We start from the raw sequence: 26,881 nt of genomic DNA, 5'->3' as shown, positions 1-26,881 counted from the left end.
CCATACTACTGGATCCATCACAAGTCCAAGACAAACAACCGCGTGTATCCGTAACAGTGGCAGGTGGGGGAGGACACAAGCAACCTTCTGATTTATAAAATACACCTCAGGCATCTCTTAAGCAAGGCAGAACTGAGAGGAAAGATGTCTTTAGATTAGCTGCATTCAGGGCTTCTCATGTTTTCAATGCCTATTTCTCATTCTCGGGAATCATTGAATAGTAAGCAATAATATGAACGTGCACTTCAGATAAATACAAACGTACTTCCTGGACCGAGGAATAAAACCTACAGAGGTAACATGTACAGGCATGTATTTCAACAGTTGCCACTAGGAAGAGTTACTAAACCACTGCTACTCATCTCTTTCAAGCTAGAGATTAGATAAATGTTTCAGTGGTTTGTAATGAAATGGGAAACATGACTGGAGGGAGGTTAACAGAGTATCACGGGAATTCATGCTGGAATTACATTTCATTAAGTACTGAATTTGTATATTATATACTTCTATCAGCAAACACAACAAGAATAGTTATATGAAAGCTGCTGGAATGAAGCCACAATATTGGAAGCTATTGCCTGATTTAAAAAAATAATAAAGAACATCAGGTTATCGGTAAGAAAGGGCCAAGACTGACACAGAATGAAACTAAATGACTGCAAAGTCAGTTACAGAGAAAAGAAAAAGCCCTACCAAGAAACAGCAAGCTTTGAAGGTGAGAAAAGGAGGACTGGATACTGGTTCTGAATGCTAGGATGACGAAGTTCCCCAGCTACACAGCAAAGCCACAGCAATGACAAACAAAATCCTGGGATTCTCCAGTAAGATAGTAACAGAACAGAGAGAGATGTGCAGTACCCTACATGCTGGAGAAAACATATTCAGATCTGAAAGGATACAGATGAGCCAGCAGAACAGCCAAGGGCCAGAGTACCAATTGTTATGAGCCAAGACTAAATAGGTCTGTTTTGTTTACCCTAAAGGAAGGCAGGGAGGGAGGACAATTATGGCTTCTTTCCATAAATAGATATGGGAACTGGGATAAACATCCAGCAGAAGAATGAGGCTGAAGCATAATGCCCCAGCAGCGTCACAGACTAAACCAATATTGATGCCAGATTCTCAATATCTGATGACGTGGCATATCTCATTTCCAGTACAGAGAAGATCAATCAGTTACCATGTGGATGCTCTGTATAATCCAGGCAACTCCAGAACCACCACTGTTGCTACTGTTCTTAAAGACAGAAGCTTCTAGAAAAACAAACATTTCATGCTAAAAAATCCACATACAGCTACAGAAGCCACACTTAAAAATGCACAGATAGTAAAAGGTAGCAAGAAACTTTGGGATTCCTTGGGAAATTTAGGAAACTTTATCCATGGTGTCCCAAGCTGTGATGGCCATTTCTGAATCACTCAGCCTCTTACTTCTCCCCTACACTGTGTTTGAAAACAGAAGCACAATCCTAAGTAACAGCAAGGGGAACAAGGATGGGTTCTAAACACAACAGCCATTAGCTAATTTAACCTTGGTGAAAAAAACACCAAACCAACCAAATAAACAGTCAGGTATTCCTTCCTGAGCACAACTGAAGTGTTACCATTAGGAATACTAAATCATGGGGAGAATTGTTGGCTTTGGTAGCTTCAATTCTCAAAATCAGTCTGTTTGGGTAAAAGAGTTACAGCAAGTAACTCCTACTATGTTTTGGTGATTCACAGTTCATTATTGCAGAGACCACTAGGATACTACTGCTTTGAGCTAACAATTCCACCACCTACCCACAGCTCATTACGCCCAGAAACACAGGGTGGTTCTAATGCCAGTTGCTCAATCTAGTCCGGTTGCTACAAACCACCTTGAGTGTAACTTTAAAGCTATGTCTTTCAAGTGACTCTAGTTACTGAAGGTCTACAGTCTTTTGTAGTGGCTACACATGTTGCTGGTAACTTACTGAGCTATTACCTGTAACGTTATGTTACAGTGAAGAAACAGATTCATCAGAACAGACAACAGTAGTCAGATTTTTTTCTCTTTTCCCTCCCAGAAGACTGGTTATGTGACAGACAACGATTTTGAGTTCTACCATCTAGGTAAAGGGTGGAGAACTCAAGGAGAGCTAAAGGAGAGAAAAACACAAGCTATTTCCATTGTGCTGCACTGAGCAAATCTATTCTAAGGACCAGGATGATCGACTGCAGGAGCAGGAAGTTCACTATCAGTAATCAGGTAGCCTAGCCAAAACTCATTTAGAAAAAGGCAAAAGAAGAAGCCGAAAGTAAAATTTCAAACGATAACACAACACAGAGCTCTTCCACTTTCCCAGAGATGAGCCTAAAGCACAAAGTGAAATGGTCACAGAAACCACAAGTTTTTTTCCCTGTAAGAACCACAGCTCAGTCATGTCCTAAAGTGAACTGAGCAAACATTCACAAATTTTATTCCTGGGAGACAGGAGCATTTGGAAGTCAAATGATGCCTCTACAGACTTTAGGAGATATTTGCATAGCCTTTGTGCAACCCCCCACTGCACGGGGATACGCATTGCCTCTTGTAAGGACACAAAATATTATATCCTCATGCAGTATTTTAAGGACAGAGGGGGACAGATGGCATACAGATACATAGCAACTATTATACTCTTCTACTCTCCATTAGGAGTTGCTACACAACTGAGTACCTTGGATGTCTACCTGAGAACTTGGATGATGACAAGTCATTTAGGACTGTTCAGCCTTTAACTGATAATTGAAAAAATCAGCAGTAGCACAAGTAAATCATGTCATTGATACAGCGATGCTATAAAATCACAAGATTGGTAGAGGAGAGCAACAATAGAATAACTAACCTACTGTTAGCAAACAACAATGCCTATATTGTAAAGTTCTTGAACAGAGGGTGGGAAGAATGAGGAGATATCTGTTTCTTGCTCAAAAGACAGATAAAAGCTATTGCTGTTTTTGTTATTGTCACAAGAAACTGAATTGTTAACATTCACTTACATTTTATTGAAACCATACAAAAATTCATCAAGTGCAGAAAACAAACCTCCTAAATAAAGAACATAATTACCCAGAACATCGATACATTTTAAAGACGTATAGATACACACACCACACTTTAACACTACGAATCACTGAAAACAGAATTCAGACCATTTGGAACGCTTATGTTTTTCCATATTCACACATGTAAGAAAAACCTCTCTTTTTTCCCCTCTTCCACGCACAGAAATTCAGTTATATTCTTATAAAACCAATTCTGACTTTCATGCCAAAGGTACAAAGTTACACAGAGATCTCAGATCAGTTCATGCCTTGCAAAAAGGCTTGACAATAAAGGAATGCCATACCTGTATGTGGGGCCACGAGGCCTCAAGAGTTGGCTCATCTTCTTCTGGATCAAAATCTGGGTTATCGCTAGGTGGAAGTGTTCTGAAAATATTAGAACTAATCTGTAACAGAAAAAAATACATGTTAGTGGAATCATTTCTTTGCTTCCGCAGACCACACAGAGGAAGGTACTGCCTTTATCTTAAAATGACACAAAGTAACACCAGCTTAAAAAAGCAAACAAACAACAGCAACCTCACTTTTGCTTTACATTTTCCAAAGGCCAATGAAAATATTAAGAAAGTAACTGATGGCTTCATTACTGTATACATTTGCAGCTACATATGGGCATTACCTACATTTTTTCTTCAAAACTACTCAAAGAAAATTTCTGCTTCCTCCCTCTGAAGCCTGGTTTTTAACTACATGATGCCATGAGCTGAAGCTTTGTATCAGGCATGAAATACAGCACAACTGGTTATGAGTCAGACACGGTTCTTCTCACATGGAAGGTAAACAATCCCAAAAATGTATCTGGCTTTAGACTTAACTATATTTCAAGATGCTCTTCACTCTTAAGAAAAAAACAAAACAACCGCTTACAGTTTTTTACCTTCCATAACCTCAAGATATTTCAAGGTTTTGGGAAGTCAAGCATATCTAACAATTGTAACCTTTTGATCTAGCACAGAGGAACTTTGAAAAGCTAGCAAAAATGGCTACCAAGTTACTTTAAGTATGACCTAGTCATGTCAAATCAATTTCAAGAGAGAAGATTCAAAAGGAGGTTTTTCAACTATATACAAGTCTGGATAGAAGACCCATCTTTCAGATGTCAAAAGAAAAATAAATGTCATGTCACCTGCCAAATGCAACACATCAGATTTTAAATCATTATAACATGAACAATAGAGAACATGAAGTTAATTTCATTTCTGCATTTTCCGCTGTTCTCTCAGGAACACATTCAGCCCAATTTTTCCAATTAAATTTCAAACTCGTTAGCCTTTTCAATCAAATCTGTTTCAAATAGCTGCTATCCACCCAACCCTACTAAACACAAAAGAAAGAATGTTTGACAGTTTGCAGCAAATGCTACTGCACAGCTTCCATGGAGTCTCCAAGGTGTTTGAAGGATCTTGCAAAAGGACGTAAAAAGATCCAGAAGCCACCAGTTGGCTCTGCACAGAAGAATCAGCTGCTTCATTAAACAAAATACAAAGCTATTGCATACACTGACTTCTCAATTCCTCCCATGCCCTTCATTCCACTCCCTGTCACTGTCTCCTGTTGGCACACATTAAAGCTGCAGACACTGCTGCTCTAGACTAGAAGGTCAGTGATGTTCTGTATGGATAGGCATCAGAGCACCATCTCCTAGCTCACACTGCAGTTTGTTGTGTGGTGTTGTTAAACATAAGGGACATGAATAAAATTGGCTGGAGGGAGAAAATTAGGGAGGGAGAAAATGGGAGCCTGAGAGAACGGGGATTTTAATCAAACCCAAAAACCAAGACTTGGTTCTGTTACTTGACAATGACTGCTCTTACCAGGTATGCAAGAAGGTAACCATGGAAAACATTCAAATAAAATCAATCCCCTACCAAGGCTCACCTACATCTGCCTGCAAGACTTCTGGTAATGTCTCTTGAAAATGCACCCTTTTATTTCTAATGCATCTTGCTGGACTGAATCGGTTAATCCTTTAGCACAGAGCCTCAGTTTCCATACAGAATACAACAATTTTGAGGCTAGAACAGAGTACCAATTACCAAACATATCTCTGTAGTAGAAGAATAACAACCTCTCTTATTATTTAAAACAGCTCTTTTCATTCCTAAGCAGGGGGCATTATCCCAAAAGAGTGATTTTAAACACACACATGGTAACAAAGTTCTACAGGTTTTGGCAGCTCCATCAGCTTTTACAGAAACCCAGCGTTAGCTTTCTAAACCTCAGAAACTTTTGTAAAGCGGCCGCTGAAAATGTACCGCTTAAAGTGTTAAGATAAAGCATTGTTTATTATTTGCACTGAAACCAAAAAGAATCCCTTACCTCCCATTACATCCCAAGGAGGCTTAAACATCTGGAGGGACACCAGATTCAGTTCTCATTTCTCAGCACGCAGATAGAGATATGTGATACCGTTTGAAATTCTGAATACCCCGCTGCTAGGATCCATAATCAATTTACACTGCATTTCCATGTGCTGGTGCAGAATGAGGGGAAGTTGGTAGAGAAATGAGGATGAAGCAGAAATGGGGACTGGAGGGACATTCCCGCTGTTCTCCCAAACTCACTGTGTTTTAGAGCTTTCAAAGCTCCCACTGATTTTAAGCTTTTAGAAAGATTCGTTATGCCGAACTCTAATTTGCTGTTTATCTTCAGAGTACTACTAAGAAGTTTCCAAACTGAGAAGCTGCTAGTTTTAGACAATCTAGCAGGGAGCTGTGCTGCCCCTTCAAAACTATTTGCATGCAAAATTCTTCCTCAGTTCTTAAACCGAAGACTTCGGCAACAGAATTACGTGAAAGTCAGGCTGCCTGGGACACCAAATAATATTTGACAGTATATGTCCTGCACATCTGCCTAAACAGAAAGACATCTTTCAGACCTTTTTCCATCCTTGGCAGCCTGAAAAGATAGCACTGTCGTTTCAACCAGTGCTCTGTACCTCAGAGCAGAGTAGCCTCAGTTACACTGGGCACAACTGCGGGGTGCTGGCTCAGCAGCTGCCACAGTACCAGAGTTCATGCAGAGAGAAGGAAACCTCCTAGGAGACCTCCTCGCCTGTACAGATCTCAGCTCTGGATATCTGTAAGGGATTGCTGACTTTGCTTCACCAAAACACAGGCAATTCCAATGAAATCTGTGCAAACTGGAAGAAAGTGATCCCAGGCCTAGGGAGACAAGGGGCCTTGGAAAGAAATGAGCTCTGTTTCTGCCACTGACACCACTCCAGCTTCTCTAAGGGAATTTCTGTGGTCTGTTCATCCTTTACTACAAGTCACGTGGTCGCGGAATTTCACCAAGGGTGATTTCTACTTTTTGCCTCAAAGACACTATCCTTCAAACTCTGCAAAGAACTCAAATGGCTTTTCTTTTAATGTATTAACACGGAAAACAAAAGCTTGACAAGTAAAAATAAAGATACATATTTTTTTCAAAATCTCATGGAAGCTACAAAGAAAGGCCTCAAACCCAACACACATGTTGTTTGTAGGGACAGGGACTGACCCACCCAGGGCTCTTTCAGAAAGCTGGTACTTAGTCCTAATTCATAGCAAATACCTTTTCTACTGCCAGTTGCCAGGGAGACTAGAAATGCTGTTCAGGCTTGGAGAGATCTTTTGTCTCAAGCTCTGAAAAAACTCTCACTGAGCATTTAAGGCCTTCTTCATTTGCTGTTATTTTAAGAAAAAAAAAGGAGATGGAAATTTGTTGGAAGGAAAAATCAGCATCCACAGAGCCCAATCATTTGCACAACAACAATAACCTCAAAAGAACAGCCTAACACAGTATCTCCAAGAAAGGGAAACAACTCCAACATAAAAGAAAGTCTCTTCACCCTTCAGCAAGTATGACAGGCTAGTTAGTGTACTCTTTCTTCTAACAAGAGGCTGCAGAGGACACACAGATAGAAAAAGGTTCAGGCTTGGTGCCTCCAGCAGTGGGGAAAGAAAAAAAAAGTCAAGATATAGGTGGACGATCTCTGTGCCCTACAACCTTGGGTGAAAACCATTTAGTATGGAAACACAGTACGTCTAAAAAATGAATGCTACACACACACACAAAGTGTCCTAGATCTTTTGTAAAGCTTAACAAGTATCCTGTGAAACAGCCAAAACAATTAGCAGAGTTTCGATAACCTGTTTCAACGATCTTAGCCCTTGATTACACTGGTATAATTCCTATGTTTACTTACAGTAAAGACCTTTCACATGAGCTTCTCACAGAAAGAAAGAAAAAAAACATTGAGGGGAAAAAAACAACAGACTTCAGCATATAGAAAATTATAAAAGTTGCAGGCCATGTGCTTGAAACTGCTCTGCTTATCAACTCAACAGTTACTTCTGAGGTCAGCACTGGGCATATGTAAGCTTAACCAAAGTTTAGACAACTGTCAGCCTAAGTGCAAGAGGGATTCAACACATTCCTGAATATTCTGAAACATTTTTCAAGTCCTTCAGTTGTGTTCCCTGCACACATAGTACAGATATATGTGGTAGCATTTTAAAATGTGTACAAAAAATCTTGCAGTGTCAGCAGATAACAGCCACATATTTTGTTGCTTATTCAACGAGCCATTTGCAGAAATTGCACAATACGAGTCATTCTGTGGTTTACAACTCAAGCAGACCACTTAGGCTAATCCAGCACAGCTCTCTGAGGCCCAAACAGTACTAACAAACAGCCACACTGTGTATTTACTACATGCAGACAGTTTGTCACATTGATAAACCGTTCTGTTGACAGCAGCACCCACAAGAATCCTTACCAGAAGACTTCATGCTATCGTTTCACTGACATTCTTAAATAAACAAGGACAGGTAGCACTGAAATATTTCCATTTTCTGAATGAGAATGACTTCAAAGCATATACAAAATGCAAACACCTGCAGTACGTCAATTCCTTCATTTTAATTACCTAGAAGCATGTACTTAAGCTAATAAATAAAACATTCAAGTTGTGATGCTGTTTGTTTTTTGTTGTTGTTACTTTTTACAAGCCTTTCTAAATATTCCTGTAAGCCAAGCTACCATTAACAAATGATGCTGTGTTTTATAAGCAGAAAAAACCAACAGCAATTCTGAGTTAGATGCCATCACAACTGTAAACTGATTCACTGAGGATACTTTATTCGGTTTAGAGCATTCAGTTCCAGATTCTACTTACCATTTTCACTATGTCAGCATAAGCTGATTCAACAATCACTCCACGATTCGTTGAAACATATTCAACCAGTTCATTCAGTGTTGCTCTCTTAATTTCTTTGCCTTTCAGGTCTGAAACGGAGTCCATGAAGTCAAAGAGTACGCAACACTGCTGCAGCTTCTGACAGAAAAGATCTTGCTGTTCATTGGAGGTGGCATCTATAGAAAACAAAAAAAACAACACCGAAGTCTGTTAAAGCAAATTTAGTCGACAAAAATTTGCATAATCTGTCAGATCTTTAACCGAGGAATGGTGTGTTGGACAACTAGCAAGTTAATAAGCTAAGTAATACTGTGAAAAGAGAAAGACATCGAGAGTATCTGTTTAAGTATGTTACAATGGCTCATTGTTCAAAACTTGTATTTCATGGAATCCCAAATGAAAGCAAGGCAGAAAATATATATATAGAAAACAAGTGAATTAACTTTATTAGAAACACACAGCCTTCAGTAAGCACCAGCTCTCCTTCACCAAAAGTCACATACACAAGCAGTGCATCACACTAACCTCTCATTCATCCGATTTATCTCATTCTGTTCCCTAATCCTTTATTATATAACCCGCTTAAAAGCTGTAAAATCAGCTTTGAAGGAACTTTGTCTTCTTTTTCTTTTTTAAACCCTGATGCAACATACCTCACATACTTTTGATATCATGTGATGAATGTTTCCCTTGAGAATCAACTCCAATATTTCAAAAGGATTAACCCCAAAATTTAAGATTTTGGTCTAAGTAATTTATTACAGTCTTAGTCATGTAAGGTTTTACAGCTCTTTTGGCCTATTAGAGCAATGTGTTTGTCTACAGCTTGGCATTTCCATTTGATAGTGCGGTTTCTCTGATAGCTGATAAGCAAAATTCCTCTGTTAGTATTTCATGCTAGCTGCACATCAGCTAGATCACTGAGTAATGTATACTCCACAAACAGAATACACCCTCACAACTGTTCGAAGGCAGCCATGGTTTTAACTGAGAAATCAGATCAATGTCACAGTGCCCAGGCCAATGCTGAGAACCCAGGTGCCCTTTGTCTGTGTTTTTTTTTAGTTGCTTGAGTTGTCAGGCTTCTTCTCAGCCACTCCAGCAACACAGTACCACCTCATCTATCAGTCACTTGGGATTTCACTTGTTTCCCTATCTATTCCCTATTTTATCTGGGAGTAAGGAATGCTTTTCCCCTGTACAACTTCCAAGACCTATCTACAGGCAGACAACCTAATCCCTTAGTTTCATTCATCCCCTGTAGTATTTGTTTTAGCACTGCCACTTCATCAGAAGGAAATTAAGAAGACGAGGAAAAGACAACAGCCTTGTAACACTGCTGAAAATCTTAAGCTCATTATAAAGGTTGAACAAAACACAGAAAGATCTCATGCTTCTCTTTATCATTTTAGGATTACTCTAACTTAGCAAGCTTTAAATTTGTCAGTTTAGTGACTCAAACACATTCTGATGATGTCAGCTCCTCAAGTTTCTCAGCAAAACACCTTCTAACAGTCAGCAATGGTTTTAACATTCACTAACAGTCTGATAAAATCCTTTCATTTCCATGCAAACAAAGAAGTTGCTGCTAAAATGGACTAAATGCAAAATCCCAAGTGCATGCTGCGTCCCAAAAGTTCCAACATCAGAGCACTGTACCATCTTCCCCTTTGCCATCTGACAGTGGCGGTCCTATTAACTGAGCACAACAGCTTCAGAGATCTTGTAAGAAAGCTGGTGGTTATTATTCCCTCGTAAAGAACAATCCATACTATCGTATGGCAATTCTGATATTTGAACCATTTCTTCTGAAGAAAAAATTGCAGAAGATGCTCGTTGCTCTCAGATATCAAGAAATCACACCATAGCAAAGACGTGAATCGTTCCTCTGTGCAAAATAATGAGCATCAGCTGTAAAAACATTTGTAAGTTACATAACATTTCAGCTCAGAGCTTCTAATATTCTGCAGCAGATTGCATGAGTAAGTGCTGTATCATAGCAACAAAGCAATAACAGTGACATGCTGAGGAGACAATCCAAAAAGCTGAGCTAAAGGAACCAACAACACAGGAGGCGTTTATTTCTGATAGTAACCCCAAGCACACAGCCAGCCTGAGACAGGACTCGCATCTCCTCTCTGCCTCACTACAAACCCAGCTGCACTCCACACTACAAAAGCCCAGCAGCGAGAGGCAGCACGTGTTGTGTTCCGTTGATGGTCAATAAAATGAAGCTTCATTAACCAAAATTTGGAGTTTCAAAAACCAGCAGATGTCACCTGAACATCTGCAATAGTGGTGAAAACAAATTCAAGATCTAATGCTGAAATCAAGAAACAGGAATTATTTCCAGAAGAAATAATTAAATCAGTTGTTAATTTCTTTAGAATATTAAAGAAATCTCTATATTAGCCACTTTTATTTAGACATTAGACTGACCACACATCAGTCCATTCCCTTAGCAATCCAATCTACCTTAGTTAGACATTTCTCCAGATGAAAAACCAGTTCATCAATCATTCATCAATCATTTTTGTTCCTTGTACCACTCAGAACCAGACTGAAGGAAGTATTTTCTTCTACACATCTATTTTCCACAACAACACAGGGAAATATAACCACGACATCTGCAAGAGATAAAAATGATGTGCAACCACCATAATAAACAAGGCAAGAGGACAAGCAGCTCTTCTGGATCAGTACTACCTGCCTCCACCAGTGCAGGACCTGCTTGACACACAGCACATGTATCCCAGGAATGTCAGGAGAGGTGCCCTGGTAAGCCTCTGGGGATGTGGGAAAGCTCCTCTGTCAGATAGCCTTCTGACCCTAAAGCCTTGTCTTGAACTCCTTTAACTACGTCAGCACAACAGAAGCTAGGCACTACTCTACCACAACAAAGTCATGTAGCAATAGTGTATTCCAGTTCTGTGAATGAAAACCTGTGCCACCATAATTGCAACACCACCAGAGCTTGCAGTTTTAGTACTGTAACAACCGGCAGGATGATTTTTAAACTAGCTTCAATTTAAATTCTGTGAAGATTTATACCATCCATCTGAAGTTAAAGACAGCTGCTTACCCTAAATAGCATGAGGGCCACACACTACAACACAGGTTCAAAGTAGGCAGTGAATGCTTCAAGAAAATAACCTTGTTGGCAGGCTGTACTTTGAAGTGACAAAATAAACAAATCCTGAATTCTATTACCAGCGCATTCCAAAATTGCTGTATGTTGCTGGAAAATTATTTAAAAGAAGGGCAGGAAGGAGAGAAGGAAGAAAGCAAAACACAAGGGAGTCTAAAGCAGAAAAACGGAGCTAAGACATTTAATCCTGTTTGGAGGTGTGTCATGACACATTAATAATAAAAAACTGAAAATGGCCTACACAACATCTGATCCAGGTGATCCGAATCCAATTGCCTCAGCTTTGTTTTCTAGGGGCTGCATGGCAGAAGCGCGAGTCAGGAAATTCTTTAAATCCATTCTTATAACCTTTGAAAGGCTGTCAGTAGATCTGAGGTCCTTGGGAAGGCAGTAATGAAATTTTAGGCAGCTGCAGAAAGTCAACTGTTAATCAGATATGATGGCAGAAAATCCTGAAGACAAAACCTTCTACCCAATACCAAAAAAAGCCACTGTAAATTATGATTCCCTTTAACTGTGACTTTTTAAGGACAGTCACTGCCTGTGATCACTTGCACAACAGATGTTAACGTGCACTTGTAACTGATGAAAATAGTTCACTGGATCCTCGCACCCCGTAGCACTGAAATTCTCAGCCTCTCTACTATTTACAGAAGTCTAATGATTACAGACAATACCTCAAAACCAAATGCTTTCATACTTGTGATGCTAGCAATCTAAGTCTGAGCATGGAGTACTAAGTTAAAAGGTAATATAGTTATTTATATTTAAGGAGGACCCAACAAAATATAGACAGGAAACTTGACAATCCCTGACCTACATCACCAGCACTTAACAGTAGAGACAACCATCACTGTATCACTAGCCAGCAAACTACAGTGACATCTTCCCACAGTATGTTTATTTCCTATGTTTACAGGCACTCCTCCTAGAAGGAAAAGAAAGATACTTCTCCTTTCTAAATGTAATTGTTTATCCAAGACCTCCTGTGCAAAGCCAGGGAACTTAACACAGCAGAAAGCAGGATCCAAACCCACAAAAGCTCCCTTCCCAGCTACACAAACTGGAAATTCCAAAAACTTGCTTTCCCAGGCAGTGCAAAATTAACTCACTATGTGCAGCTGTACTCAATAGCGGAGGGATGTGCAAACAAAGAATGAAGCCTTAATGACATGACACAGCAGAAGCACACGCACTATGGAACATCACGCTTGGTTGTGTTTTTTTTTTATTTCCTCACCTCATTAGAGTAACAACATTGCTGTACAGTCTGCTCTTTCCAGAGCAGAAAGAGGCTGTTCTGGTAAACTCTGGTCTAACCCATCTAAATCAAGCATAGGGAGTTCTGCCTAACATCACTTTAACATTTATTTTTGTCCTGTGAAGTTCTTGCTATTGTTGCAATCTCCTGAAGCACCTGAAAGTCTGGAGTGCCAGTGTTTATGTTGCAGGCATGGTAAGACATCGTTAACAGAGTTTTGATGCAACTGATGTTACAAGAGAGGACAGAATACACTTCCCAGCTCTCAGAACCTTGTGCCTGCAGCTTGACAGGCAGTGACACAGCTGGCTGACAATGACAAGGACAGGTCTCTCTCCCCTCTACTCCCTTGTCATGTACTCATCCCTTCCCTCCTTTGCTCCCAGTCACATCTACCCTCAACACTGGCTCTGGAATTTGTCAGACCCTTCTGTGAGCTGCTTTAACTCAATAACATAGCCATATTAGAGAAGTTAAATGGCTTCTGGAGGGGTCTGACGATCACCAGGTCTGGCATGAAGTTAGAGATGGGAGCAGAAACTCCTCCTTCAGCTGCATTGAGCTGTTACTTCACTGTCTCATCTGTAACCATATCCTCCAACTTCACGAGTATGAGATAACTGAAAAATCTTAACTATATTTTACTTCCCTTTCTCCTCTCCCTCAAAAAACAAACTTTAAACTCCATGCTAATGAAAGATGCAGCCCCTGTACAAAATCTCACAGCCTACTTCACTATACTGCTAGTCTAAAATATTCTTTCACTATGTCCTTACATCTGTAAAAGATGTTCCCACAGTTCCAGCTTTTGGTAGCTCAGCAGCCCAGCTAGGGCTACTGGAATTATGCACCACGTTGGGTATCCAAGGAATCCTGTCATCCATATTTTTTTTTTCCCCCATCTAGAAATATGTTGCCATCTAAGGGATAAGTGCAATTTCCTAACAGAATAGGGTTTTTTTTTGTTTCTGTGTGTGTTTGTTTGTTTGTTTTTAATGCAGTTTGGCAGCATACATTTTCCAGTTAGCCATAGCCCTACAGTAGTCTACAGGTCTTGCTGGAATCCTAGAAGGAGTTGCTCTGGGTGTTTTCACTAAACAGAGCTCAGATTTGCAAGTCAGATAAGGGAGTCAGATAAAACAACATTATGTATCTTCAGAGTTAACAAGCTTTCTTCCTGAGGAGGCAGTTTGGAAGATAACGAAGCAGAACACCATTCTCAAACATATGATACTAGGAAATCCGTAGCACATACAGAAGACAGCCAAAATAAAGATCTGGCACAGGACTAAAGGTATGGGATGCACACTGATTGATCCTGTCTGGGACGTGTACGTTCACAAAAACACTTCTCTCCATTTCAGAAATGCAAAGGACTGCAAAGGAGCAACCAAGGCAATGTGCTGAACTGCAGCTTCTACCACTTACAGATAAACTATTCTGCACGTGATCATCAGGCAGGACTTGCAAACAGATACACGTGAACATTACTTTAAATACAACAGCACCCTCCTATTTGCTCAACCATCCCCAGAACATGCATTTTATCCAATTTTTATGAATGCACCTCATTCTCCAAAGACTTGTGCAAAAAAAGCAGTTAAAATGCTTAAAAATAAACTAAAATTTAACCTTAATTTCTTTCAACTAGTTAAGAAATCACAAGTTTTGCTTATGAGAAATTGTGTATTTAAGATTAACTCCTCGATACGTCCTATGGCAAAAAGTGATTTAAAAAAATCTCACACTAAATAGGAGTAACAGCCTACACTGACTTTTATTCATACACTTTGTTCTGGCTTTAGAAGTTAGCTAAGAATTCTAGTCTATAAAAAAACGTTGAAGTTGTTTACTAAAAGCACTACTCGAAAGCCATCTTCTGCCCCATAGCAGCACTGCTTTGCAGTAAGTCTCATCTGCCACTCCATGTGGCCAACAGTTGACCTTAACGAATCAGTCCAGAAAATCTGAAAAGCCTACGCTGATCCAACGACATCTGTCACAAATTTTCTCTGACATGACTCCTTGGAGTGATGGTGAACTAAAAGTGTCCCCGATCTAAATTGTTTCTATCATCTTCCAAGCATTCTTATAATCTCATATGGCTAAGACCTCTTGCCACGATAAATCCCTTGACTTTAATGAGAATTTGACTCAACCAAAACACTTCAGACAATAAGAAAGTACCCAGATGAAGTGCTTCCCTATTTAATAGCCCTATTTCCTGCCACTTAATTACAGAAGACAATATGCAAACAGATGCAGAAAGTAATAAATTACTCACATGGTCCCCAAAAAGTTAAGGATAGCAAGACTCTAGTGACCAGACCTGCCACAATTCATCTCATCTCTTCCATAATGTTCTCAAAAAGGAGGATTAAAACCATACCAACTCCTTAAACAAAATATATATATAAAGATATAGATATACATGTTTAAAAAAAATTAAATAAAATCTACCTAACCAAATACCGTATCAACCACTGGAATGGGAAAACGGATCATTCTATCACACTAAAATCATCTTTGACAAAATGTACAACATGAACCTTACAAACATTTCCTCAAGAGCACCACTCATTCAGAGCTTAACTGAAAGTCAGTTGCATGCAACAAATAACCCCACAAAACCAAAACCCAGCAAAAGCTAAATAACATACATGCATGTACATGCTGATATACATACATGCACGTACATACAGCTGATGACAGGACACAGTTGAACCAGTGTTGCTTACAACAGAAATTACCAAGAAGATGATGAATTTGCATGTGGTTAATTAAATGCAAGCTTCAATTGGAGTGATACTATGAATTTATTATAAAAGGCAAAGGCATTTCACTTTGTGCAGCTGACGTATGCATTTTCACAGACCAGTTATGTTACTCTTCTTGAATGTGAAGCAAGCTTTCTTGCACTGGTAAGACAACTACCACATTCCCCAGTGTGTTCACTTGTTTTTGGCATACACTGCTACTACATTCGCTGTGCTCATTTAAAAACCAGACTGATCACGTGCCAGGATGGGCCTTATAATGGTTTCACTGGCTTGGTGAAGGTGGAACAGTTCATGATTATGATGCAGTATTAGTCTTAAAATAATTTAGAATAGGAAGCCTACTTCTTTAAGGAAGACAGTGATAAATGTAAGGGTGATAACCCTCATCATGGAATTAATGTGCACAGCCAGACCATTAAACTGGGGAATAAGAGTAAGTAAACGACTTTTAGAATGGGAAATTTTTATTTGGAAGGCAAGAAGATGGAACAGGCTTGATAATGTGAACTGCTTTCCTGCAACAGACATAGAAATGTAACACGCATCCCTCAGCAACAACCACGCATCGGTATGCAAGGGGCAATGCTGGCCTGAACCCAGGGCACGAGGAGGGCACAGTGAACTAACTCAAGTTGTGGTAAATAACTGTACATGTTTTCGTATACTGGCTAAAACCTGTCCTATGAACAGAGAAAAATAGGTAACCGTGCTTTCTGTTTCAATGAAAGAATTATGAGAATAGGTTTCAAGGCTCCCATAAAAGTCAGTGTACATCTGTGATTCCATTTTCAGTCAACACAGATACATTACCTGAGGATTTTCAAATGGAATGTATAGTTGCAGATATTTGACTCAGATTCGATCATGTCTCTTTACCAGAATTCTCTAAGACCTCTCTTACCAGAGGAAAAATATCTCTCACTTCACAATCCCATCTTATTCACATCACTGCTACTTGGCAGTATGCACATTTGTAAACAATTATTGGCAAGAATGAAGTGCAGGAAGAATAAAATTTCCCCAAAAATCTGTGACTAGCACCTTGAGAGCTCACTGAGATTTGCAGCCGCTGCCATCAGACCAGCCTGGTGCACTACTGTCACAAATACAGGACAGCATGGCGCACCAGTCTTATGATTTTATTGCTCTCTTTTTTATCTGCTTTAATAGAAATATTAAAAACTAAAGGAAGTTTGATTAATTACATACATTAATTTATATACATGACAAAAGTAATGCCTCCTATCTATTATGTTGGCCCATGATGTCAGAGGCAGATAGATGATGGTGGTACAGCTGTAGAGGTTGAGCCTTCCCACCAGTATTCCAGGACATGCTGCTGCTGTGTGACAGACAGCAGCAGAGGGGCACTCTGACACGACGGCATCTGACATGGAAGCGTGTATCAAGCAAAGGTGTGTCATTGAATTTCTCCATGCAGAAAAAGCAGCGCTCATTGACAGTTATTGATCCTTTCTGAACATTTACGGAGAGTAAACAGTGGATTGAGCACCATGAGGCGACGGGTGGCGCATCTCAGCAGTGCCAACAGTGGGTCAGTTCTGCTGCTGCAAAGTGTTACAAGCACGGCATGCAGGCTTTTGCTCATCGCTGGCAAAAATGCATAGTTAACGGTGGTGACTATGTTGAATTAGAGTTTTTTTGTAGCTGAGGATTTGCATGATCAGTTACTGTGTAGCTGTATCTGGTGTAGTCTCCATGAAAATAAATATGAGGCACTAATTTTGGGGTGACCCACATGTATGAGGCCTAAGGCAATTCCTCTTCCCTGAACACGACCCTCACAGGCCATAAGGTTGGGCATTCATGCCCTACAGAAAAGGAAAACAAATACAAACCAAGTCTCTAAGACAGCCACGTCCAAAAGATGAGAATGGAACGATCATGTGGTTCTGCTGGTTCCTTTAATACATACTGCACCGAAGTACAGAAAGCTGTTGTCAACTTCACAACAGACTTTTATACTTTCTCCCAAACACAGTTGCTTTTAATGAAATGTTGTTTATTTAAATCTGTGTGTTTGATACAATGTAGGATTTCCATATGTCATTTTGAAGATGCAAAATAACCCTTAGGGTGGTGAAGACCAGGAACTGTTTCACATCTCCCCTGCTTAGAATTAAAGTGATGGGAATGCCCTGCTCACTGCTCCCCCCTCTTTGAACAGCTGTACTACTCCATATGTCCAGGAACCACAGTATAGAGCCATCTGGAAAGCAGGTGACAAAATGGTGTGCCACACCAACTAAGCATAAATTTTAGCTCAATAACCACTATACAGTACAGCATTAACAACACTCTCAAATTCACAAAAACAAAGCTTTGCTTGACCAGAAGCTCCAAGTGAATTCATTTGCACCTTCTAAGGCTAAAAGGATAAAAAGTACATTTACCATTTGAAGAAGGCCCCCTTTTGTTAATTTAAACGTATACTTAAATGTCTATTTTCTTAACTTCTTCCCCAGCCATTTGTCTGTCTGACCCAACAAATTAATTTTTGAATAAAATGCTGAAGTTACTCAACCAGGTTATGTCAACTTTACCAATCAAATTTCCAAAAACTGAAGAAACGCTCTTATCATTATCACATGGTAAAATTAGCACTGAGTGCAACACAAAACTGTTTTTCTTTGCAAACCAAAAGGGTAACTGTTACACATTACTGCACAGAACTACAGAATCTCATTTTACAGTTAATTTAGCATTTACACTATTTTCAGCATGTGAAGAGGATGTATAGGGGAGTAATGTAATAGGGATACCAAGGAAAAAAACTCTTCTTTCTTTGATTGTCTCCGTAAACCAGGGTGGAAGTTACGGGTATTGGAGTAATTCCTTGCATAAATACACACTTGAAGAATTGGCTAAACTTGTGTTTCTTAATTTCTCAAACAAATAAGATAAACTTAATAATGATATAAGTGCTAAAGTAGGAAGAAATGAAATTAAACTATACTGGAAACAAAGGTAAAGTCCTGGTTTTGCTGTTATTAGTGACTTAACTCCCACTGACCTCAAAAGGAATAGATGATCATCTTGAGCAGACAATCATTCAAATATTTGCACCCACTTCATTTAAGCTAAGCATTCAGCTGCATACATAAAAGGTCAGAATACTTCTTTTTCACCCATTTTATTGGTATTGGTATATAAGCACTGGTTCTTTCTACCAAAAATTGTAAACGCTGAGTATTCAATAATAAAGGATTCATTTTACACATCAATCTACTTCCATTTGGCAAAATCTCTTTGCTGTTTCTAAACTCTACTTAAATCATTATGAGTACTGAGTTTACTTTGCTCCTGCTTCCTCCTAAGGGAAAATCCTCAGAAATACAAATCTTTAAACCTTCTCCTTCCTGACTGCATTGTGGGACCCGGCCTATGCCTCTCTAGGGGGCTCTGACATTTACATCTTCATCTTGCATCTCAGAAGACTAACAAGTGTTTGTTTGCCTACAGAAGCGACCAATGCTGAAAGTACAATTTCACTTTGCATACGCAATTCAAAACCTAAGGACAGCTCTTGTCACTTCTTCCTGTTACATGCAGATGGGACCAAAATTTATGCTGCTCAACAGGAATTCAGTCTTATTGTGTAAATGTTACATCTACCCCGCATTTTAAGTAAGCACGGAACTTATTAGAAACATCACAGAGTTTTCAAAGACCTTATCCCACTATTCCAAAACGAAACAAAATAAAAGTTTTCCTTTTAATTGTTTTTTCTTCCAAAGCTTGACTTGCTTACGCAACGATGCACCCTGCTAACTCCCAGCTACAGCATCAGCAGACATAAAGCTGGATCCCCTTCACAGTCAGACAAAATGCTCTGACTTTTTATTACTGCTTTTCTTCAGATCAGCTTTCCTGGCCCACGCTACACAATCCTTCTCCAAATTTGCTCACCCCTCCTTTCTCATTTCGTCTAAGAAAATGTCTTGAGCTATTTCCACCCCTTTACCCACAGCTTGTCAATACTTTAAGTATGCTATGGCCTCCTATACATCAGTTTCTTTTAATCAGTAATGTGAAAAAGTAAATTTGAACATAGTTAACGTTTTCCTAGCTATGCAAGAGTCTCACTTGATGAACCAACTCATCTGTTATCAGTTCCTGATTTATCAAGGCAAAACCCTATGCTAGTGAAACTTCAAGACAGATTCTTCATAGTCACAGGCGGTTTGCAAAACTCCTTGATTACAGTGCAAGACTATGAAGAAACTAGGAATGGAGATGGCATTTGCAGGAAGCTTCACAGCCAGCCTCTGGCAGAACAGGAGTGCTAAGACACTAAATTCCAGACTTGCTGCACCTGCCAGACAGGGAGCTACAGCTGTAGACCCTTCTGCCCTCTCTTCTCACTTGGCATCTCCAGCCAGCCTGCTGCTTCCGATTCCATACCACCACCTGCAATACACTTGCAGGTTTATAGCTCAAGACCATTGAGTTTTTTTGTTTGGTTGGTTTTGTTTTGTTTGGTTGGTTTTCTCTTGGCAACATATAATGTATTTTTACTCTAGCCTTAGAAACAGTTTGAATTGTTTTTGCTGAAACTAAGAAAATCAGCTTGAGGAACAGTTCCAAATCAAACTGTCCATACTTGGCATGGAAAACTTCAGTTCAAAGAGTTCAGCAACACTGCAAGCAGCTGAGAATAAGGTCTCGTGAAGGAAAATTGCTGGCAACTTAGCTAAGAAGAGCTCGGCCTTTGAGTCAAAAGTATACCACTGAGAGTGACCACCAGCTCAGCAAAACTGAACAGAACCTGGTTCAGTGACACTGTGGTAAAAACCAATAACTCAAACATTAAAAGAAGCTGTCAGCGCAGTTTTTGGAAGAGCATTTTGTTCAGACAGTCTTATAGAAGTTATTTACCATTTATTTGTCTGGATAGCCTGTGGTTCCAACCTTCAAAGTTCACACACTGCTAGGAGACTATAGATGTAATTTTTGCCTGCTAAATTAAAACGGGAGTAGGCACTGCAATGGCACAAGTTGAATTTTATACTCTTCCCAAGGGAAATATCTTGTCTCATAACAACACAACACTTAACCCTTTTACACAGAAAGAATATTAATCTGTCCAGAGCAGTTGGTACAGCGCCTCTTCAAATACACCAAACAAAAAAAAGATAGATAGATAGATATTAAAAAGAGTTGCTGATCGATGTAGTCTCCTTTTGATCGGACAGCCAGAGCAGTAATTCCATTTGTATTTCCTACAGCAACTACCATTAAATGCAGCACCTGCAAAACTAATATCTGACTAAACTAGAAAGCCACGAATATGGAAAAAGAAACGTGATACTAAGCTGGCACGCAGAAGATGAGAAAGATTTAAATAGAAAAGTTCATGTGAAGACTGTCAATAGGCTCTATATTTAGGAGTTGCTCACGATGGAAGTATATTCTAAGACCAAAAATTCAAGTCTAAGGATAAAAAAGGTCAATTTGTTCAGAATTACAGACTGAATGTTCCACTCCATAAACTAGAAACAGTTCCTTAATATAGGAAAAAAAATTAAACAGTGCATTTTCAGTGGAACTACATTAGACTATTAAAAAAAACAAAAACAAAAACCCACCTTCAATCTCCTCTAGCTGCTACAGGTTGTCTATTTTTCAAGACTGAAACTTCACTGAACAGAAGTTCTAACTGCCTCACTGTGTGTCCTCTGTGGAGCCTGTATCTAAGATTTATTTGAAAATCATCAAACCAAACATCTTTATCTGAAATTACTTCTTAGGGAAAAATGTAGCTGAGAAGATCATAGCTGCAAGTGGTGTGGAACACAAAAGGTAAAGATGAGGCACTATAGAGGAGGAACTAACATTGAATTATCAGGGATTTAAAAAACACCACCACAAAACAGTGCAAGCTCGAGGGACACGCATCTGCCTTTCACTTACAAATATTTGTTAGGGCTGTAGTAAAAGCAAACCGTTCTAAACTTTCTAAAAGGTATTTTCCTTTTGGGAACAAAGGCAACTTAACATTAATATGAATCAAATTCCTTTCAGCTGTTTTTAACTCCACTTATTTTTGTCACTCTGAAATACGCACAGGATGACTCAGAGCATCAGAAGTTTAAGGTCCAAACTGCCCCTGCTGGATCTAATAAGATGAAAATTGTACCCATAAGCAAGCTTAGTTAATAGGCCTTCCTATAATGTTTCCACAAAAGCTTAACTTGAACACAGCACCAGGTTTTCAGTCAAATCCAAGCTCTTGCTAGATGGTTTAAATAAGGAAAATACTACTGTTAGCACCTACTCTGAGCCCCATATTTGGAGGCTAAAACTACCTACTGGAAGGACTTTTTACAAACGTCTTATCCCAGGCTACTTCACCACCATAACATGCAGTCCCACAGAGATTCTTACAACCAGCCCAGGCCTACAGCTGACAGATTTTTGGACCAGATTCCAGCTGTTCTGCTGCAAGGGCCAGAGTTTTCTCTGTGGGGAGGTGGTTTAATTTGGAAGTGAATACCAAGAATTTCTTTTAACAGTTTTGTTCTTTACGTGTGATATAGGAAATAAGCCTGCAGAGACATTCACTTTCCCAAATGGTTCTTCAGTACTGAGAAAGACATGAGGAGACATTTAATTGTCCCAGCTGTACTTGACATCTTTGGTAACAGGAAAAAGGTATGCTTGCTTTAAAGCCTGACAGACCATATTAATTGTGCTGAACAAAAGCAACAAGCTGTATGCTTTTAGTAAGACCTTCTTCTCTCATTACTTCCAGTTCCCATTTTCCACCTGTATTTCTACATACCTCAAAGATCATAGAATATGTGTAGTTACATTGCAATTAGTCAGACCGAGTCCCAAGGTCAGGCTATTTTCTTTTCTCCAACAGCAAACTAAGTGCACATGCCTTCACAGCCTTCCAAAACAAGTCACTAACGAGACAACACTTCCACTCCTCGCAATGGTAAAACAACACTTCCTCCACCGGATTTCTTGAAGCCCAGCACTCTTGGGATTGCCCACTAAGTGACAAAATCGCACTGCTAACAAGCACGTTATTCTGGCTGCAGGTTTGCAAAGGATTTCTAGTAAGTAACCTAGCAAGTAAAAAATGAAAAGGAGCAATTTCAATATGTCACAGGTCACAGAATCACAGAATCACAGAATCACAGAATTGTAGGGGTTGAAGGGACCTCCTGAGATCATCGAGTCCAACCCCCCTGCCAAAGCAGGTTCCCTACAGTAGGTCGCACAGGTCGGCATCCAGGCAGGTCTTGAACATCTCCAGAGAAGGAGACTCCACCACCTCCCTGGGCAGCCTGTTCCAGTGCTCCGTCACCCTCACTGTAAAGAAGTTCTTGCAAGGTCTAATTCTTCTTTTTTAAAAATTCTGAATCTTCAGTCTTACTTATTCAGCTGAAGCATTACATTAAAGTGCAGCCCTCCTGAGTAACAAAAACAGAGGAAGCTTAACTGAACAACACATTCCTCACTCATTTTAGGTGTCCTGACATCAGCTAGGTTTTGCCGAGCTTTTATCCAACAACGATACATAAAATCACGTGAATAACCAGAATGCTAATGACCAATAGGAAGCTGCTGCCTTCCCCTCACCCCCACAAGCTCCCTGAAGTTACAAGTCCCCACCATACGGGACCTCTGCCAGTCTCAGATAGACAGCACCTCTCCTAGCAGTGCCATCACAAGCAGCCAGATTAAGGAATTCTGGTAATACACAGAAGCAGTACGATTAACTCCAGAATTATGTAAATAGGAACATCTTTCTACAGGCTTCCCAACAGTACTATTTAGACCCCTACAAAAGGGTGTCACACCATCTGGTCTGTCCATATCAGTGGTAAACAAGAAACAGTCCCTAGATGAAAGTAGGGAAATAATCTACCCAAGAAGATGTGTGGTAAAGTGAACGGTTAATTTTTATTTGCTTCTTGAACATCCTTCCTCCTAGTGAAAAGAAGTATGCAGGTATTTTAGCCCAGTATGACAAAGCTACCTGGGAGTTTTAGAGTTCTTTTTACTGTCTTGACAATTATCAGACAGGACAGTCACTACGAGTCAGAGTACTTCACAGTAGTTCAGTACCAAACTACTTTTTCATCTACAAAGTGCTACTTTTCTTCCAATACAGTCTTCAAACACCCTACATTTAACATTTACTTGAAGATATCTGGAAAAGCAAAAAGTCTCAATCTAATTACTTAAGCGTGTGCTGAGCACTCTTGGGTGCTAGGATAATGACTGTACTTTCCTTTTTTGGCCCCTCCTTGGGAACACTGGCTACTCGGCTGGGAGATGACATTACAGCATCACAACTATTACTGAATCTCAAGCTGGCTTTAAAGAATAAAGCAGATCTTCCACCTTTCTGAGACATATGTGATTACAACAAGAAGTTTCACAAAACTGTACATTTATGGAGAACAGACACTTTTCTTCTGTCAGTTCCGGTGGCTTGAGGCCAATGGAGGTTCGAGAGGGGAAGGGAGAAAGGGAGTCAGAAGCAAAGAGGAGAAAGCACCCTGCATCCTCAGCTACCACATCCACTCCAAATCTAAATTCCCATTATATGCAAGCATTACAGTCCCAGGACAAAGCATGCAGCAGAGTGCTGCCTAACTTTCTGATACAGGGCTAAGTGGGATACTGTAACTCCTAAGACAATATTTACCCTTTGTTTTCTGAAGCAGATTTGAAGGGCAAGACTCTGAATGTAAACCATAAAGACAGCTGTGATTTTCCTTTAAGGATTTAAGGCAATTCAAACAACTATAGAACTCTGCTTAACTGAACACATTCCTGTGATAGTTTATGGGCTCGAATTTCTAAACATTCAAACATGCCGTGCAAACTTTCTCCACACAGTAAGCAAAAAGCTGTAAAACTGCACTCACAAAACTTGAAGACTTAATCACACAAAGTTTAGGTTTTTTATGTTGAAGTCCAGCAAAAATGTAAATGTGGGTATTTTGCTGATTGAAGCTGGAAGTGCCTGAAGTATGAACGCTCAGCTGTTTACAGCATCAGGATCCAAACTTTCCAAAGTCTGCCACCTATGTGCGATAATTATCGAGTGCTTTCACACTCCCTGGAGTGGCTTTATTAAAATGATCTTTGAGGGAAATTGGCTGTCTGAACAGCACGTGAATTTGTCTTTCTTTGTTATTAAGAACAGGCTTAGTCATACTAATAGCAGAAACTCAATCATGATTTCAAGGAAATTATTTTGGTTATAAATCCCATAGAAATCAGGCTAGAGTACCGAGATAGGAAAGAACTTCACAAACAAATAAGCACCACGAAGAACAGCTCCCCTGTTAAAGCAATAATGTGCACAGCCACTGCAACAAAGAAGATAAAAAATAATTCTGGTGCTACCTTCCTGCCCAAGCTTATTTGTACTTAATAATATTTCTGCTAATGGTCAGATTCAGGATTCATGAATACCCACCATTTAGGAGAAGGAAGAAAATGTCTTGAGATCTTACAGCCATGACTGTAAAATCCATAGAAATGAAACAGAAAAAGAATTAGTTATCAGCTAAGGCTAAATTTAAGTTAGCCACACAGCACTCAGCTTTCAGACACTTGCTGCAAATCATTACTTTTTTTTTCCTCTATCATATGATATGGCTTCAGAAACCAGGAGATTTGATTTGTTGGGTAAAGCTAAGGGCAAGGTAACCTCACTCTCATTTTCCAGGTCCTCATCAAAGACTTGAATGAGTTTATATTCTCTGCCTAATCACTGTTTTTCTAACTTTGAAGAGAAATACACAGAACTTTCATGAGGCATTCAAAGGTGTGGAAGGCTGCCATTAACTTCCGTTTCACTTTTGCTGTTGCGAACTGTGCACATTCTGATTTCAGTTTCACAACAAAGGATAAACTCTTCGCTACCGATTTTAACGCCAAAGTCTAAAATCCTCATTCACTGCGCACAGCCCGGAGATGAGCCGCCGCAGTTCCACCGAGGCAGGCAGCGGGTCAGCCGCACCGCGTCCCAAAGAGACGGCAAAGGGACGGCCAAAAGCAAACTCTCTCCGCTAACTCAGGGCGTTATGTCACAAGCACAGAGTTCCTTTGGCAAACCCCCCGTGGGAGGAGCCACCGCTCGCTCCCGAGCTGTAGCGTTCAATCCCCTCGCTCCTAAACTCAGCATTTTGTGCAGCAAGACCTCTCCGGGAGCACCTGCCCAGCCAACGCTCGCTCCTAGGTGACCCGGAGGAGTGGAGCGAGGTAGCGGGGGCAGCCCTCGGGACAGCGGGCGACGGCAGTCCCGCAGGACGCTCGTTTAGCGGAGCACGAGCACGGACCGCCAAAGCGAGTCCGTGAGCGAGGAGGAGGACCCGGGGGAAGGCATGGGGAAACGGCCCGGGGGCACCTGTACGGGAGCGGGGCCGCGGGGGGACGGCGGTACCTTTGAGCTGGGGCAACGGCGAGAGCTCCACCTGGCTGCTCTGGCTGCGGAACTGCGAGGAGCCCTGCGAGCGCTTCTGCCTCTGAGCCTTGCGCACCGATTTCCGTGTGAAGCCATCCACTTTCTCCGCGGCAGAGATGGCCGCCGACATGGCTGGGCGGTGAGGCGGCGCGGGGGGACGTCGCTCTCCAGAAGCATATATTAAAGCGAAGGGAGAAGCGGGCGGGCAAAAAAAAGGGGGCTCGGAAGGAAGGAAAAAAAAAATAAAATAAAGGGAAAAAAAAAAAAAAAATTGAAAAAGCTCGCCGCCGCCGCGCACAGCCCGGCACCGGGGCGGCCGCCCGAGGGGACGCGCTCCGTGCTCCCGAGCCTCCTGGATCCGGGCTGCGCCTGGCTCCCGAGTTCCTGCTTCCCTCGCAATTTCCTCTCCGCGCCGAGCCGGCTCCAGGGGAGACGGGGGGGCCGGAGGGGAGTGGAAGGGGGGAGGAAAAGGAAAAACAAACAAACAAACCCGACGGCAACTTCGCCCGGCAGGGCGGGCGCTCGCCAAACTTTCCGGCGAGCGAGCGGGCGGGCGGCCACTCTCCTCCTCAGGGCCGGATCCGCCGCCCGCCCGGCTCGGCCCGCTGCCGCCTGCCTCGCTCGCTCCTCGGCCCCCTCAGTCCGGCTCGCCGCGCCGAGCCCGCTGTCATCGGCCGGACTGCCCCGCGCCGCGCCGCCCGGGGAGGCTGTTCCCACCCCCCCGCACCCCGGCCGTTCTCTTCCACACGCCCCTTCTCCGCCTTCAACCGCTACCGGGGGCCCCCCGTGCCTCTGCCGTCATGCTGCCTCCAGCCGCTCCACCACGGCCCGCGAGCGGCTCCGCGACTCCGGGCAAACGGAGCGAAGCCGAAGGGAAAGAAGGAAAAGCGCCGACGGGGCGAGAGGGAGCGCGAGGAGCGGCCGTTGCTGCGGGGTGATTGACGGCGCCGAGAAGCCAATGAAGAGAAAGATTCGTGGA

General features: G+C 41.2%; 1 protein-coding gene across 1 annotated transcript in view; it reads right to left on the bottom strand.

The window, feature by feature from the left end:
- Positions 1–26,479, bottom strand: part of PPP2R5A (protein phosphatase 2 regulatory subunit B'alpha) — a 40,137-nt gene extending 13,658 nt beyond the window's left edge. The window contains exons 1-3 of the mRNA XM_042882728.1: positions 25,882–26,479; positions 8,234–8,430; positions 3,357–3,458 (exon numbers count right to left, since the gene is read on the bottom strand). Coding sequence (XP_042738662.1) covers positions 3,357–3,458; positions 8,234–8,430; positions 25,882–26,032 — 450 coding nt within the window. The 5' untranslated portion in view covers positions 26,033–26,479. The remainder of the gene's footprint in view (positions 1–3,356; positions 3,459–8,233; positions 8,431–25,881) is intronic.
- Positions 26,480–26,881: the final 402 nt, after the last annotated feature.

The sequence above is a fragment of the Lagopus leucura genome, unplaced genomic scaffold (assembly GCF_019238085.1).
Source record: "Lagopus leucura isolate 7727_CA_CO unplaced genomic scaffold, USGS_WTPT01 Super-Scaffold_73, whole genome shotgun sequence".
In the NCBI taxonomy this organism is placed as follows: domain Eukaryota; kingdom Metazoa; phylum Chordata; class Aves; order Galliformes; family Phasianidae; genus Lagopus; species Lagopus leucura.
This window is presented reverse-complemented; position numbering and strand designations above follow the sequence as displayed.